General features: G+C 43.2%; 1 protein-coding gene across 1 annotated transcript in view; it reads left to right on the forward strand.

Annotated features, from left to right (window-relative positions):
• Positions 1–17,696, forward strand: part of LOC103176233 (solute carrier family 12 member 7) — a 194,131-nt gene that overhangs the window by 105,577 nt on the left and 70,858 nt on the right. The window contains exon 8 of the mRNA XM_042346217.1: positions 4,702–4,791. Coding sequence (XP_042202151.1) covers positions 4,702–4,791 — 90 coding nt within the window. The remainder of the gene's footprint in view (positions 1–4,701; positions 4,792–17,696) is intronic.

Raw genomic sequence — 17,696 nt, forward strand, 5'->3', positions numbered from 1 at the left:
CTCGCGCCCAACAGTATTTGAAATCCAGGTTGGCATAAAAGTACGAGTTGCTGTCAGCGGTGAGTGTAATGTTTTCTATGGCTCTGCTGGTGCCACAGACAAAACTGTTAAAGAATGTGATTTAATAAGGATGAGAGAAAGCTTTGAATTTGTTTTAATCAAAACAAAAATCGAATGATCTTTTCAATAAGGTTAAGACCTAATTTAACCAATTGGTGTTTCATAAAGAATGTTTCTCAAGAATGCCTTTGTAATATTGATGCTGACTGGACTTTTGTGCTTGTAACAAACCAACAGGAGGAAGCAGAGGTTGCAAATGGAGTGCAAATTATACCCTTAACCTCTGGAACTCTCTGCCTTGCCCCCTCTTTGTCTATCTTTAAATTCCACCTTTAAATGTAACTCTTCGACTGCACCTACGGTTACCTCCAAATCCCCTTGTCCCTGCTCTGAGAAATTTATCTTACGTGTGAAGGGCGCGGTATAAATGCAAGTTGTTGCTGGTGGTTTTAAATGCTTCTGGAGCACGGAATTGAAGCCAAATATGGCTGAGACAAGTAAACTTAGCATGGGAAGGGGTGGGGGGTTGGGTGCGATTTTCTGGTCTGAACACCCAGATGACCAAAAAAAAGGTGGTAGCTCTTCATGTGTGAGGCTTCATTGTGAATTATCAAGAGCAGAGCCTGATCCAGTTCTCACCTGGCCAAGTTCTTCTGGATATACGTTCCACCAGTAGGTCATTGGATATTGATCAGATTGGGAGCTGGCTGATTTTTCTCATTTTAGCAAAGGTTGTGTTGTGGCCAGTTAAAACCATAGAAATTTACGGCGCTGGAGTCCGTACGGCCAATCCTGTCTGCGACTAAATGGATCACTCTTTCAAAGACAGACAGCACAGTCGTCTGCCTTTTTCCCCATACAATTTATATTTGTCTTTTTCAGATATTAATCCAATTCATCCTGTCTTAGTTGGAAGCAGGCTCACCTCCTACTCAGAAGATTGTGGTTTCAACCTACATAATCTATTGCGACACTCCAATGCAGTACTATGGATGGGCTACATTGTCTGAGGTGCCATCCTTCGGATGAGATGTTGGCATTAAATCTCGTTTGGGCATTCTGAAAGATAAGGTTACATTTTATACAGGGCTAACATTCAGTTTACCCATGGATGCTTTCTTTACTTTAACTACCGTATGAGGCTAAAGGTCAGGATAGTGTAGAAGCAAATATTTGGACAGCTATGCAGTGTCATTAAGGAGTGGCTCAGTAGGTAGCATTATTCTTTCAACTGAGAATTTTCAGATCTGAGTTTAATTTGTTTATCAAAGGCTACAAAATGAATGTTAATGTTGATTGGTTATATACAGTATCCCTTTGCTTCAGTAAAATAAGCCCATCATATCTCAACATGGTAGCATGATTTGATGGTAGTATTTGATCAGATTTAGCTGAACATCAGAGTATTACTGTCCCCATGATGCTCCTTCATTAAGGAACCAGGTTGAAGGGTGTTGTGAAAGAGCTGATCCCAAACTCTCCCTACATCACTGATTCTTTCCACCACCCTACACTCCTTGGAGCCCATTTCTCCCTTTCAACCATCATCATCTACACGAAGCCCACCACTTGCTGCTCAACTCCCTCCCCACCCAGCTGTTGGTCACCCAACTCCCCCTCCTCTGCTCTGCTGGCTGACGCAGCCAACCAGATCCTCTACTCAGGCTCCATTCCCACATGCCCTCAAAACTGCTATCATCAATCCCCTCCTCAAAAAATCCACCCTTCATTGCTCTGACTTTGCAGACTACTGGCTCATCTCAAACTTGTCCATCATTTTTTAAAGTTCTGGAACATATTGTTGCCAACCAACTTCGCTCACATCTCTCCATCCACGAGCCCCTCCAGGCCAGTTTCAGCCCTGCCCCCATGACCAAGACGGAGCTAGTCAGTCACAAACGATATCCTCTCTCACTTTCTGTGTCTCTCTCTCTCTCTGTATTGTGTATCCCAACAACTGCATTATAACGGTGCTTCACTGTATTAAGTAATGCATGCGTCCATGCACCAAGTTCAAAATGAAAATAGTGACTCAGACTGGTTTACAAAGACAGTTGGCAGTTTTGGACCCCGGATAGATGCAGTGACCAATTCTCACAGTTTCTTCAGCAGCTGCAGACGGAACGAACATTTCAGCCATTTAGAGCAGATATTGTGCTGCTATTGATGAGCCCTGCAGCGAGGGGAAACCAGTGCGTGGTTCAAATTAACTGGGTACTCAAAATCTCTTTGCGCTGAGTTTGGTACCTTGAAATGCACCTTAGGGAATGGGGAAAGAAAGGGTAGTGTTTTTTTTGTGATTTATGATGACAATGTCTGCTTGTGATTGTGTTATTTGAATAAATCACGGCCGATCTGTAATGGGAAAAGTAGGGCTCTACTTTGTGGTGTCCTCAGCTCAACTCTTTTAAATCTCCCAATGACTAAACAGCCATTGGCTGGAAATGGTGACATCACGTGTATGCCACAGTCACATTGTCTGTTATTCTTATAATAAATCTTGTATCTGATGCAGTGCTAATAACGTCAAAATGTCTCAGAACACGAATGCGGTGAAGTTTAGTGAATGTATTTGTAGGAAGTGTTCTGAGCAAGTCTGAACCTTTTGTAGCATTTCCTCAAGGTGTAAAGAACTTTTTTTTCAGTCAGCTGGGTGTCTGACACGTGCAGAGGCCCATCACCGTGCTTAAGAGCATCCATAATAGTAAATAATAATTGTAAAACCTGGGCATATAGGCCAGGAGCAAAATTGCTTCATCGTTCCTGGCTTCTGCTCCCTTAGGTGGCGGGTGTAGAACAAATGCTTGTGCTTTGGCTGTAGTTTTTGAATAGAAAGGCTGGCCTGCACTACAAGCCGTACTTAAATCTCAACACCACCACTTGAGCATTACTTGTAGTGCAGCTACACGCCAGTGTAAAATCGGCTTGAGTCACTGTACATGTTTGGCATACGCTCAGAAGTGTTTAATGCGTCTTTGATCATTATGTGTCCTTGTAATTTCTGCAGCCACTTTATAGCGCCGCTCAGCTGTCTATTGAGTGGTGATCCTAGATCTGAGAAAGTAAAGTGAAAGTGACTGCTCTCGTTTCTGTTGCCACCAGTCCTTCGTTGCATCACGCACACCGCTGAGTTTACTCTCATTGCTTGAGCAAAATAGCCAGTGCTGGAGAGCAACACAATGACACTGTGTGGTGTCCTGCTCTGCCTTTATTCTCGACGCTGTGCAGTGCACCGAGCAAGTTAGAGGAACTCCTTTGGAATGTGTACCACTCAGTCACACATGAAAGGCGGTATCTCAAACGCAGGGAGTATCATCATTATTAGTAGTATTATTATTATTCATATTAGTATTATTTCTGCAGGTTATGTGAAAATGTGGCGAGTGTAAGGTTTTCCTGATGTCAGACTGGGAGACAGGGTTTTGAGATCAATATAATCTCCCTGAAGACATTAGACGTTCTGAATAGGTGACTAGCTGTGCAAACATTTATAGTGCTGCTTACTGCTTGTAAACAGCACACAAGCAGGCCATGCGCTGGTGCTAGAAGAAAGAAGCAGCATCTTTATAATAGTTGAACCCAAGCCTCCTGACTCAGGAGAGAGTGCAACAACTGAGCCAGAGCTGATGTATTTTCATAGCGCCTCAAAATGCTGCATGAGTAATTACTGTTACATTTAGAGGCTTCTTGTGTGCAAAAATGGCAGCCATTTCACCAAGTTGCCACAAGTAGGATAATGATAATCATCCTTACATTTGGTGTAGCACCTTCCATATCAGAATGTTCCAAAGAGTTTTAAAAAAAGTCCTGTAATGTACAGTCATTTTGCGCATAGTAATATTCCACAAACAGTCAGGAAGTGAATGACTGACTTTATTTGGGGGATTTTCAACAACAACAACTTGGATTTATTTAGCACTCTCCACGCCGGACGGTGACTCAGAGTGCTTTACAGTAACGGATCCCGGGGCCGAGCCAGGGGGAGGGGGAGGAAGGTGACCAAAGGCGCGGTCGAAAAGAACGGTCTTCAGCAGAGACCTGAAAATGGGAAGGGAGGGAGCGAGACGAAGGGAGTGAGGAAGGGAGTTCCAGAGCCTCGGGGCCTAGTGGCTTCAGATTAAATGGTTATTAAAAAAGTTAAGAGAATTTCTCCTAGTGACCTGGGAAAATCCTCACCCTTGTATTCAAGTCCCTGCACTTCTCTGCACCCCCCTACCTCTCTGACCTCTCTCCTCAAAACAGTGCCCATTGCCCTCGTTCCTCCAGGTCTGGCCTCCTCCTCGTCCCCCGAGTCCTCCACTCCGCTCTCGGCGGCCGTGCCTTCAGCCACTATGCCCCGAGGCTCTGGAACTCCCTTCCTCACTCCCTTTGCTTTGCTCCCTCCCTTCCTATTTACAGGTCTCTGCTGAAGACCTTTCTTTTCGACCGCACCTTTGGTCACCTTCCTCCCCCTTTCCCCTGGCTCGGCCCCGGGATCCGTTACTGTAAAGAGCTCTGAGTCGCCGTCTGGCGTGGAGGGCACTATATAAATCCAAGTTGTTGTTGTTATGAAAAGGATCTGGCGAAGAGACACAGTCATGGGATTAATTATCCAATAATATGCCAGAAGAGACTTGATGAATAAGCTCCTTCTGTTCCCAGGTCACAGAGTTTACCAACACGCACATGTCTTGGTTTGACATGTCGCATGGACACTTGGCCAACATGGTGCCTGTAGAACCATACTCTAGTGTGAGTCATTGCCTTCAGGAGAGATGCATGCAACAAACTGTCATCAGGGAATGCACTTCTGAGTAGATGCTTACTTCATAGAGTAAATTTCCCTGAAATAGTTTGTATCTTCATCATTGTAGTGTTCTTTTATTTATTTTTAGTTTGCTTCAAAAATTATACGTCACTGGGCAAGGTGACCTTTGGAAAAACAATGCAAGCTGAACACATCTCACCTGGAAAGACCAAGGTATAGGTGATGAAATAATATCAATAATAATAAACACCAAACTTCTGTTGAGTTTGTACCTTGCGTTTGGTATAGTGTCTTATCACGTCAGAAGAATGTCTCAAAGCGCCTCACATAAATTTCTGTGAAATGAAGTAACTGTATTTGTAAGCAAACATGGGAGCACAATTGCACGCAGCAATGTCCCACAACTAGTCATGAAACCAGTGACCAATTTTATTTGGGGGATTGTTGGCCAGGACAACAGAAGAAACTCCCTTCTCTATTCCACCGAAACAGTTTAGTGTCTCATTAAGTTTTGAAATTATGCCAGTGTCCAAAGTGTGGTAAAGTGTTAATGGCTTGTTTCAGAATAAATTGACCTCCAAAGAGGAGGGGTTTGATGTTATTGGGTTTCACGAGGATCAGTGACACTGCCACCATTAGAAGCTTTGATTTCTCCCTTTTAAAATGTTTCTGTTGAGTTTGTACATGGTTATTCCCCAGGAAGATGTTTTTTCTTGGATTATTTCCTAACTGCAGGGTTAATTGAACAGGCAGCAGCTTTCAATCAATAGAAAACCAACTGGTAGCAAATACTATCTTGCTGGAGTTATATTTTACACACACCAAAGTTTTGCGTGATTATTATGTGGTGTCGGGGATGGGATTTCTTTTTTCTTTGGATTTGTGGAGTCCTGTGGCTCAGTGGTTAGAGCACTCGCTTTGCAAGCGAGAGACCTGAGTTCAATTCCAGGCAGAGGGCGAAACCTTGGGCAAGTTTCCTTACTCCACACGCCTAATAATAATCCCTCCAAAAACCAAAAACAATAATAAAATTGGTCATTTTCAATCTACGACTGTTTGTGGGTCATTGCTGTGCGCAATTGGCTGCCGCGTTTGCCCACAAATATACAGTCAATTCACTTTACAGTGTGTTCTGTGAAGCGCTTTGGGACGTCCTCCTGACGTGAAAAGCGCTATATCAAATGCAAGGATTATTATTATTATTATTATACCTAAAAGCCAATTAACTTAAGCTCGTAAAATGTAGCTCACCATCTGATGAGGGCTAACTTTCGGATGTTCTTTGTATTTATATAGAGAAGAGACATTTGAGAATAATTACAGGGTCTTCAGTGTACTGAGGGCTTCAGATGACATTTGAAACAATGAGGATGAAGCTTTAACATTTTGTAACTGTAATCCAAATCCAATGATTGAATTACAGCTCCTGTTAACCCCACTTACCATTGTTCAAAGCACGGTGGTTTGATAGCGTGTGTGTGGGAGGGATTTTTTAGTGTTATTAATAACAATAATACATTTGATGTTGTGCCTTTTCACATCAGAAAAATGACTCAAAAGTGTCATCATAAAGTGTAGTGATGATAGTTTGATGGGTGTGCACCCGAGCTGTGGGTTTGGATCAAAGAGGAGTGGAGGGCAAGGGGAGTGGAAGAGGAAAGATGACCGAAGGCATGGTCGAAAAGGAAGGTCTTGAAGGAGGTAAGGGAGGGGAAAGCGGAGAGGTTTCGGGATGGAGTTCCAGAGGGTGGGGGCAAAAATCTGGGAGGTTTGCTACGTGGTTGCATTCACGTTGTTGTTACATTGAGGTAATGATGAGTATTCGGTACTGTTTATAAAGCATCCATTCTCAAATATGAGTACTGTATGCTGTATTTTTTCTCCCCCTCCCCGCACTAAACACAGCAAAAAATTCTAGAAAGTGCTTTGAGCCATTTTAACAGGATATGAATATTGAAATTCTTTCTTCTGTCCAAAGCAAAATGCATTTTATTTTCTTGTATTTGCAATCTGTGCCTTCTCAGTGACAGGTACTGTGCAGAGAATATTTTTTACTGGATATTACAGTTCAGTTGATGACTGAAAATAGCAGTATAGTCTGAAGGATTGTAACTTGGAGTTGAGAAGCTGTGAAAGCGAGTGAATTGCATTCTCGGGGAGAGATGATGGAAACACTTTAGCGGATGGTATTGCTGTATTCTTGCATCACTTCACTTGATCATTTCACGGTGATTGAAGATTTCAAGCATATTTTACATTTCCAAATGATCCCCAGTGTTAGAGAGATGAGCTATGAGGAATGACTGGATAATCCAGTGCTCTTAAACTTGAAAATGAGGGTCTCAGAGAGAACTATAAAGGGTGTATAAGATTCTAAACAAGAAGGACCACAGTTTGTGGTTGTGAAGTATAATTTTAGGACAGACGCCAGGAATTTTTTTTCACATGAGAGTAGCCATTAAACTTTATTGAAGGTCAAGATATTGATTTACTCAGAATAAAGCTGGATAGGCACACGCTATGCTCCAGCTCTTCATTTACATGCATAGTTGTTTTGCTGCCAAATCTGATGGACAAGATTTTTGAGGGTGGATCTCTTATCCACCTTGGGACCTTATCAGTGCCTTGGGATGTCCTCCCGACATGAAAGGTACTACGCAAATATAATGTTGTTGTTATTTGTGGAAGCTGGGAATGGTGATGCTATCCACCTATATCTTGGTGGCTGCAGTAAACCTCGTTCTAGATGCAGATCTCTGCACATTGTTCTCTCTCATATTTCTTCTAAAGCAATAAGCGAATGAACTTTTCTTGCCAAATACACAATTGCTATATCTGACAGCAACAACAACTTGCATTTAATATAGTGCCTTCACGTGGGGTAGCATCTTGGAGCAGCACAAATCCTGTGACACACTTTAAGACATCTCAGCTAAGTGATGAGGCAGTTTATCAAGCGCAGGAATTATTTGAAATACTATTATTAGAGCATTTGCATAGACTGAGTACTGGAAAAACAATAATGCATTTGCTTGTTATATGTGAGCCGACGCTTTCGGACGTCCTCCCGGCGTGAAAGGCGCTCTATAAATGTGTTGTTGTGAGATTAGCTGTGGTACCTGTGCAGAGGTGGTGCTGCAGTGATAACAAAGAAAAGGGGTCTTTCAGAACCACAAGTGAATGGACAGAGGAACCCGCAAATGTCTGTGCTCACATAAACAAAAGGAGGGAAAAAACCATCATTAATCTCCCTAAATAAATTCTACTGTTTCATTCATTGATGTCTCAAAGTTATACCATTTTTAAAAAAAATACAATGAAGGCCTGAAATTTCTCATTGTTTAACCTTAAGGCTCTTCTCATAAAAATCAAACCTTGTGAATTTAGGAACATTTTAAGTTCGGATCTTAATTTGGAAAGTGGTTTTTCCGCAGGTCTCGAACTTTTTATTGTAATTGTAGTGCAGTGGCTGTGTATTGTAGTCCAACTGAATCTTATCTAAACATAACTCTGTGTGTGTGCATGTGTTCTTTTTGATTGATTCTGTGTGTTGGAAGAAGGGGCAAATGGCTGTCTCTCTACATACAAAACAATCACTATTCTTGATTACTGCTAAGCACAGTGTGATGTTTTGACCTGATAAGATTTGAGACTTCTCAAAGCGCTTCACAGGATATACTGTAAATTGGATTGAATGTGTATTTTGTGGGCGAAATGTGGCAGCCAGTTTACACACAGCAGTGATGGAGTGAGTGACCAATTTTATTTGTGGGATTGTTGGCCAGGCAACCAGGAGAAACTCCCTTCTGTTTTCGAATAGGGCAAATGGATCTTTAACGTCCACCTAAACAGGCAGGTGGGACCTCTGTTTAATGTATAATCAGAAGGACTGCATCTCTGACAATGCAACATTCCCCCAGCGCTGCATTGCAGTGTCGGGCGAGAGAATATGTGATTCCAAGTCCCGACTTGGGGTTGAACCCACAATCTTCAGACACGAAGATGAGAGTGCTACCACTGAGTCAGGCTCACACACACAAATTCCTTCATCTGGGGGAAAAACGTACGAAAGTTACCTGCAGGGAAATGCTTTCACAACAAAATCTTTGATATTCCCAAGAAACCTGCAGTTGTTTTAAAGCATGAAAGCCAAAAGGAAGATTTGTGGTGGATCATTGTGAGTCAGTGAATGATGGCGGAGAAACAATGCAATTTATGTTTAGATAACGCTTTTCAAGTTGAGAGGATGTCACAAAAGTGCTTTACACAGCTGACTGTTAGCCCAAATCAGAGGTGGGGATGGAAAGGCAACTAAAAGCATGGTTGAAAAGGTGATAATACTAACTATACTTACATTTGATATAGTGCTTTATCAAGTCATTGAGACATCTCAAAACGCTTCACAGAAAATACTGTGATGCGAATTGACTGTATATTTCTGGGCGAAATGTGGCAGCCAATTGGACACAGTAGTATCCCAGAAACAGTTGTGGATTGAATGATCATATATATATATATATTTTTTTGACCGATTATTACCCCCAGAAAGTGATCCACCAATCGACTTACAATCAGGTTTTTCTGCTCACTGTTAGGTAAACAGAATCGTGTGTAGTAAAGAAACTTGCCTAAGGTTTCACCTTCGCTCGGGAATTGACCTGGTCCTCTCGCTTGCAAGGTGAGTGCTCTAACCAATACGCTACAGGACTCCAAAATGGGCCTGAAAGTGATCTTTAAAATTAGGAAGGGAGAGAGGAGATGATGCACAAAAACTCCCAAGATGGAGTTTTAGACAGCGTGGGTAGAAGCTTGACCGCCTATGGTAAAAAAAATCTCCGGCTCCGAAAGCAATGGACTAAATTGGTCACGTGGCCTACGGCTGCTTGTAAACTTTTGGCTGTGCAAGTGATCTGTGTCATGGATCATGTGGGTTGCAGCTGAAAAACATTCTTCCCGGTCGGTCAAGCAGATAGCAGATTCTCCTTGCTCGTGTAATTTAGTTTGAATCAACAAGCTGATGCTCGATTGTTTGTTAATGATGTAGGTCTTTTATAAATCCTGCTCTGCAGCTGGTCTCCAGGACTCTTGGCAGGCTTCGTGGGGGTTTGTCTGCAAACGTGCCGAGAGAGAGACCCAGCAAAGAGGACTCGGTATGGGCGTAGGTCAACATTAACTCAATTACCGATCATTGGATGTTGTTGTGCCAGTGTTAGCCATTGTTGGTGTGTGTCTCTCTCGTGCTGCATTTCTCTTCTCGAACCATTACGAGGAGAAGTCATTCGGTGATGCCGTTTTTTTTTCGCCCCCTGAGTGCCATAAATTTATAGGTATATGTAGGGATAGCATAGGTAATGGGTGGTCAGGGCTAGAAGGGTTTAGCCCCACATCCCTTCCCAAATCTATCTCCAGCTCACCTCCTTAATGGAAGATGGGAGGGGGAAGCCCTGAGGCCAGTCCTCTGACCAACCAGTAAACGTGCCAGTCAATCCAACAGCTCACCTGTCTTAAAGGGACCGAGCCTTCAACTGAGTTTTACTCAGTGGCCCCTGCCTTCAGTAACCCCTACCCCTGTGCCCCCCTCCAAGAAGATTTTCACCTGCCAACAATGGGTTTTGGGTCTTTTTTTTTGCCCCATTTTGTTTTAAAGGAGTACCGTCTTTCTGAATGTTGTTTTGCAATCCTTTTATGTTTGCAGACAAACGTTGACCCAGCTTATATTGAAACATGTTGATGCTGTGCAACAATGTGTGTGCGTGCGTGTGTGTGTGATTGATGAGAGGGTGTGTATGTATGTGTGTATAGTTTCAGTGAGCGAGGGGTGGGGGGTTCTAGCTTCAGAAGTAGGCAGCCTTTATTGGTCGTGAGTGGGTGATGGCGAAGTCAGCTCATTAAATCACTACTGCCCTGTGGTGATGGTGCTTTGACTGATCTCCTCCCTTCTTTCCTGTTTCTTCCCCCTCCCCTTTCGTGGGTCAGATATGGGTCCTGCAACTTTGCGCAGAGTTGTGCAATACCTGCACTTTCCAAGGCTTTGTGGTGGCTCACTGACTATTTCATATGCTGACGTCACCAACCAAGTCTTTTCTTCAAAATGATTTGTTTTTTCCCCTCATGTTTTCTCTGTGATAAGAGTTGAGCATCTAAATCCTCCGCACCCTTTTTTCCTTTTCAATCGTTGTGTAACCTTTTGGCACACACCTTTTTTTTTTGTCTTTTCAAAAGGTTTAAAATGCCAACACACACATACATGTGCTGCAGAACCTGCCCAGAATGAGCTTGTAAACTGAGACAACATGAGACACCCATCTGATCTTGTGAAGTCAAGGAGTGTTTAAGGTGCAGTTTAGGCCGTTTTGTAATATTTCTCACAGAACTTCAACTCTAGAGCAAGCGAGCTCTTCGGTTTCCATATTAAACACGCAAACAATACAAAGTCAGAGTGTTAGAATTTTCATTTTTTTTTACCATTTGAAAGAATTTGAATTGATTGTTTTTGGTCTTTTTGCCCCATTTTGTTTTAAAAGAGCACTGTCTTTCTGAATATTGTTTTGCAATCCTTTTATGTTTGCAGACAAAATTTGACGCAGATTATATTGAAACATGTTGATGCTGTGCAGCAATGTGTGTGGGTGTGACTGATGAGAGGGTGTATGGCTGGTTATGCTGTACCTCCTCTTCAGGCTACTAGTGACTGTCTCTTTAAAGAGCTGTGAATTAAATTATTTGTGTAGGGTGAGGATAGTGTCCTTTAGACCAGAGATTTTGTCCTTTTATCTCTATTGTGTTTTATGTGTGTGAAATATATTGTGTGTTGTATACTGTGTCTGTACCTGCAATATATTGTGTGTGCCGTTGTATATTGTGTGTGTGGGGTGGGTGGGCGGGCGCAGTATGTGTGTGTGTGCTTAATAATAATAATTCTTGCATTTGATATAGTGCCTTATCATGTCTTCGAGACCTCTCAAAGCGCTTCACAGAATATACTGTAAAGTGAATTCTCAGGACATCCAGACTGTGGAACTTCCCACCTCCCTCAGCCTTCCTTTCCTCCTACAATCTACTAATACAATACTGAAAACTCGAGTGTCACCTGAACACGAATCACTACCTCTTTGAAAACGTGACCTTTCACTTAATTTTTTTTTGGTCAGCTGGGTGCGGCAATCCATCTCCATGGTAGACTATCCAAACCAATAGTTCCACATATATATGCCACCTACACATGGAAATTCCTTGTGAGAAGCATCCTGCTTACCTAATTCAGGAGAGTATTAGGCGCAGGTTGGCAAAAGCCAAGAAATGTACGTTGGGGGAACTGCTGGAATATCACCAGCTAAAACTGCAGAGCTTGCCATTGAAAGCACTATCTGGCAAGTTTCCCACTGCTTGTCCAGCGAGGACTATCCTCGTCCTTGGCCAAATTGAACTCCAGGATCTGGTTGCCTCTCCATACCAGGAATCTGGTTTGACAATAAACATTTGACATCTGTGGAGCACGGACGTCTTCCCTCCCTCGTTTGCATAGAGCTCTTGACTGACATTATCATGTAAATATTGGAAGATGTTGATACGTTCTTCCGTATGTGAATTGCCATCACAGACATTTTTGTAGCTTCAGGAGCAAAATCATTGATTTTCAGACGCATCTCTGACCTCCATTACTATTCTTCGGTAGCGGATCTAATCCCTGACATTCGTAGTGGTGGTTTATGGCTGCGTGAATGTTTTGATGTCTCCGAATATTTACACAGCAACATCAAGACATCTCCATGTGTGTGAAATATCTTTTAATTACAGATGGTTTACAGAGATTCTAAAAGCATATCAATTTATTAAACACTTTAATCCACTTTCTGGACTGCAGAGTTCCGGAGAAAATAACACACAAAATACTGCAGATGCTGGAAATCTGAAACAAAAACAGAGAGATCTGGGAAAACTCAGCAGGTCAGGCAGCATCTATGGAGAAAGGAATGTGAGTCAACGTTTCAGGTCCACGACTCTTCATCAGAACTGGGACATGTTGGGAGGGAGAGGTTTTAAGGACAAGTTGAGCGGGGGAGGCAGGACAAGGAAGACAAAAAAGAAGACAAAGGAGAGAATGTGTTAGCACTTTGGACGTCCTCCTGACATGAAAGGCGTTCTATAAATGTAATTTTGTTGTTGTAGTTGATGGGTTAAAGGGGTGATAGTGGATCGTTCCCTCCGGGATTCCTTAATTCATTCTGCCATCAGCACTACCAGTTGCTCTCCTTCCCCTGGCACCTTCCCATGCCAGTGCAGGAGATGCAATATCTGCCCTTTTACCTCCTCCCAGACCACTATCCAAGGCCCCAAACACAGCTTCCATGTAAGACAGTGGTTTACATGTACTACCACCAATGTAGTATACTGTATCTGCTGCTCATGGTGTGGTGTCCTCTATATTGGGGAGACTAAGCGCAGATTGGGTGACTGATTTGCAGAACACCTTCGTTCTGTATGCAAGGTGAAACCTGATCTTCCGGTCTCCTGCCATTTTAACTCGCACTCCCATTCACAGTTTGACCTCTCCATCCATGGTCTCCTACGCTGTTCCAATGATCCACAGCGAAAGCTTGAAAGCATCTTAACTGTCTGCTAGGGACCTTACAGCTCTCTGGCCTCAATATCGATTTCAGCCACTTCAGACCATAATAGCTCACCTTCCCCCCTCCCCCTCTTTTCGTTACCAGAAGATTTATCTTCTGTTATCATTACAATCGTCACCCCAGACACTCTGTGTCTCTGGTGTGTTGCCTGTTCTGCACGATTAACAATCTTCTCCCAGTTTTGTTTCAACCCACCCTCCCTTTTGTTTTACGCCACTATCACCGCTTTAACCCATCAACTAACACATTCTCTTCTTTGTCTTTTTTGTCATCTTTGATCCTCCTTGTCCTGCCTCCCCCTCTCAACTTGTCCTTAGAAACCTCTCCCTCCCAACATGCTCCAGTTCTGACGAAGGATTGTGAACCTGAAACGTTGACTCACTTTCTCCATAGATGCTGCTTGACTTGCTGAGTTTTCTCAGCTCTCGCTGCTTTTGCGTCCAGAGAAAATAAGCCTGGCACAGCCACAGTAATCCAAGGCATGCTTGTTGATGTAAGGTTCACCGTATTTATTACATTGAATGGGTCAGAGGCAGATCCCACCATTATTCTCAACGGTGAGGCCTGAGAAGCTAGTTTCAATGCAAGATCTTGGACTCTTGACCTTTGACTGGAGGATATTGGCAAGCCTCTAATGTCCCACTAACCATCAGTCTGAGCACATTATCAATGAGCTGGAAATTCAAGTCTGGATTGGTTTCTCCAACTTCATGATTCACAGCAGCGTGAGGGGGGAGGAGCCTTGGGTCAAACGTTTTAATCTTCTGAGCTGGAGATGTGCCACAACTTCTGATCCACTCCCACCACCCCTGTGCTGAGTTTATCTGGATTTGGCCACAGCACTCCTTGGTTGGAGAGGGGAACCATTCAGGGGGCATAGTTACATCCACGTTAATCTGACTGTCTGGTGCCAATCTGCCAAATGTAATTTGGTTTTGTGCCAGCAAAAATGTAATGCAAGCATTGTATTCAGTGTCGTGACTGCTGCAGAGTGTCCTAACCTGAAACCCAGGTCTTGTCTCCAGCTGGCTGTCCTCATCACCTGTAGTGGTTTTGAATATGCATTTTATGTTGCTAACCAGGATATTGCTGCTCTTGGTTGCTAGCACTGCTGCCAGTTGCTGTTGGTTGGATACATAGGTGAGGCTTGTTTCATTGGGGCTCATCAGTGGTGATGCTAGGTTATTTGGCTGAGGATTTGAGGATTGCAAACAGTAGCGGCTCTTAATGTGAGACAGATGAATGGCACTGGCCCTTTTTTCATTGACTATTTTATGAGGGACATCAGTAATCACAGTGGGTTGCTCTTTGTGTGAAGAGGAAAAGGGCCAAACGTCATTCTGCAGGGTTTAAGACCGTGTGTTGACTTTATCAACAAAACATTGCAAAACATTTTCATTCAGGCAAAAAAAGAACAAATGTCATTTTCAATGTGGCATTGTCTTCAAAGCAACTCTATATTTTAGGATACGGTGTGTGCTTTAACATGCAGAATGTATTTTGTGTTTATTATAAAATGAATGACAACAAAAACAACAAAATTACACTTATAGTGCACCTTTCACGTTTGGAGGATGTCCCAAAACGCTGGACAGTCAGGGGTCAGGACCTGAGCATGAGGGAGGGGTGGGGTAGGGGTGAGGGAAGGGAGAGAGGTGGGAGCTCGACCAAAGGCACGATCGAAGAGAAGGGTCTTGAGACTGGCCTTGAAGGAGACAAGGGAGGAAGTGAGGTGAAGGGACCGTGGGATGGAGTTCCAGAGTGTGGGGGCAGAGAGGCTGAAAGCCTGGCCACCGATGGTGGGGCGGGAGACATAGAGCAGGCCGGAGCCCGATGAACGGAGAGAGCGGGCAGGTTGGTAGGGAGTCAGCAGGTCAGAGAGGTAGGAGGGAGCAAGGCCATGGATGGCCTTGACAGTGAGGATGAGGATCTTGAATTCGATCTTCTGAGGGATGGGGAACCAATGGAGTTGGGCAAGGGTGGGAGTGATGGGGTCACATGAGCTGCAGAGTTTTGGATGATCTGTGAAGGGAGGCTTTAAAGCTACCATAGTCTAGATTAACTATTTAGGTGGGATTTTAGATAATAAATTTAATAAGAAATTGTTGCATTTGATACAGTGCCTTATGTTGAAACATCTCAAAGCGCTTCAGAATTATCATTGTAAAGTGTAGTGACTGCATTTGTAGGTGAACAAGTCAGCCAATTTGCACACAGCAGATAGTCATGAAATGAATGACCAATTTTAACCGGAAAATTGTTGGCCAGGACACAGGGAGAAACTCCTTTCTCTTTCCAAATAGTAATGTGGATTCTTTAATGTCATGACCTCGGATTTAACATCTCACTTGAAGCATGACATCTCCAAAAATGCAGCTCTCCTCAGCACTAACTGGAGTGTTGGCCTAGACTATGAACTCAAAGACCTAGATGTGGAATTTGATCCCACACCATTTTGATCCATAGATGAGAGTGCTACCAACTGAGACAAACTCACACCCACAATTTCTTGAACATTTTTAAAATTCAGCCTCAATTTTGAAGCTGGTTTTCTACAAGCTCTTTTAAGAACTACCAGAAATCCAACGTCAAAGTTAAGATGTGGATTCCTGTAGCTTAGTGGTTAGAGCACTCGCCTTGCAAGCGAGAGGACCTGGGTTCAATTCCCAGGCAGGGCGAAAAGTTGGGCATGTTTCCTTACTCCACGCGCCTATGTTTACCTAGCAGTAAGTAGGAACCCAGTGGTTAGTTGATTGGCGGGTTGCTTTTCTGGGGGTAATAATCCCTTAAAAAAATAATAATTTGGGCACTTAATCCATGACTGTTTGTAGAAGACTGCTATGTGCAATTAGCTGCTGTGTTTCACCCACAAAACATAGTCAGTTCACCTTACAGTATTTTCGATGAAGCGCTTTGAGATGTCTCGAAGACGTGACGAGATGTCATATCAAATGCAAGGATTATTATTAAGACTGAATCGACAATTTGCCACATTTTGCACATTTTAACATGCTGCTAAATAGTGTAAATCTAGACCCTGGTGGAGTTTTCTCCCCCAAATAAATAAATAGATAATAATAATCCTTGCATTTGTTATAGCGCTTTTCATGTTCGGAGGACGTCCCAAAGCGCTTCACAGGATTTACTGTAAAGTACAGTGTTTTTGTAGACGAAAGCAAATTATGCCACAAACAGCCGCTGTTGGCCGGACACCGGGAGAAACTCCCTTCTCTTTTCAAACAGTGCCATGGGACCTCGAACATCCACCTGAACAGGCAGACAGTTTAACATCTCATCTGAAAGATGGCACCTCCCACAATCCAAATCCCCCCCCCCACATTTGATTGCATTGGAGTGTCAGTTCAGACAATGTGCGTTCAAGTCCTGACATGGGGCTTGAACGCACTGTCTTCCCACTCTTGAGGTGAGAGTGCTGCCGCTGAGCCAGACTGCTGTGATTTACAGCTTGTAGAGATTGCACTTTACAGCCAAAGTATTTGAGTATTGCTGAGCTCATAAGTCGCCAGCCTTCTCTAAAACCAGATCCAAATGCCTGTTTTTTAGAGAAGTCTCACGACTTGTCAGCTCAGCACAAAGCAGAAATATTTGTTCTTGAAAGGAGGGTGTGTTTACGGTATAGGTTAACTACAGATGAATCAGACTGGTGGAGTGAAGCTAAACTGTTTTGATGCCTGCCTAGATTATGGCCTTTGTTTTCATTCTCCCTCACTATCAGTTGAGTATTTATTTGGGTCATTTTTATTATTAACAATGTAAGATTCGATTGGGTTGAGGTTTGAGTTTGGGTCTTACCTGCGGCATTGTAATTAGCTACGGCCCTCATAGGTTAGGGAGGGGAAAGGTAAGCGTGGGTTATCAAGAGGAAAGCTTAAAATAATAATAATTATAATCCTTGCATTTGATACAATACCTTTCAGGTCAGGATGACATCTCAAGGCACTTCACTGGACTGACCTAGGTTGTCCCAGGTTATCAAGGAGAAAGGTTTGGCTGTTTTCTCACTCCTGTTTTGATGGCCTCACCCAATAGAATGGTCTATAGACCCTCTCAGTTGAGGCTCGTACAAGAAGAACGGTCACTTGGGCTGGGTCTCATAAGTGTCGTCAATTTCAGGAGACAAAGGAAGAACGTTACCCAGAATAAGATGAGTCTTTACAATACAAAATTACATTTGTAAAGTGCCTTACAAGTGTCCAGGAGGACATCCCAAGGCACTGTACAGTCAGGGACCCGGAGAG

This window comes from Callorhinchus milii, unplaced genomic scaffold (assembly GCF_018977255.1).
Source record: "Callorhinchus milii isolate IMCB2004 unplaced genomic scaffold, IMCB_Cmil_1.0 Scaffold2, whole genome shotgun sequence".
Lineage (NCBI taxonomy): Eukaryota > Metazoa > Chordata > Chondrichthyes > Chimaeriformes > Callorhinchidae > Callorhinchus > Callorhinchus milii.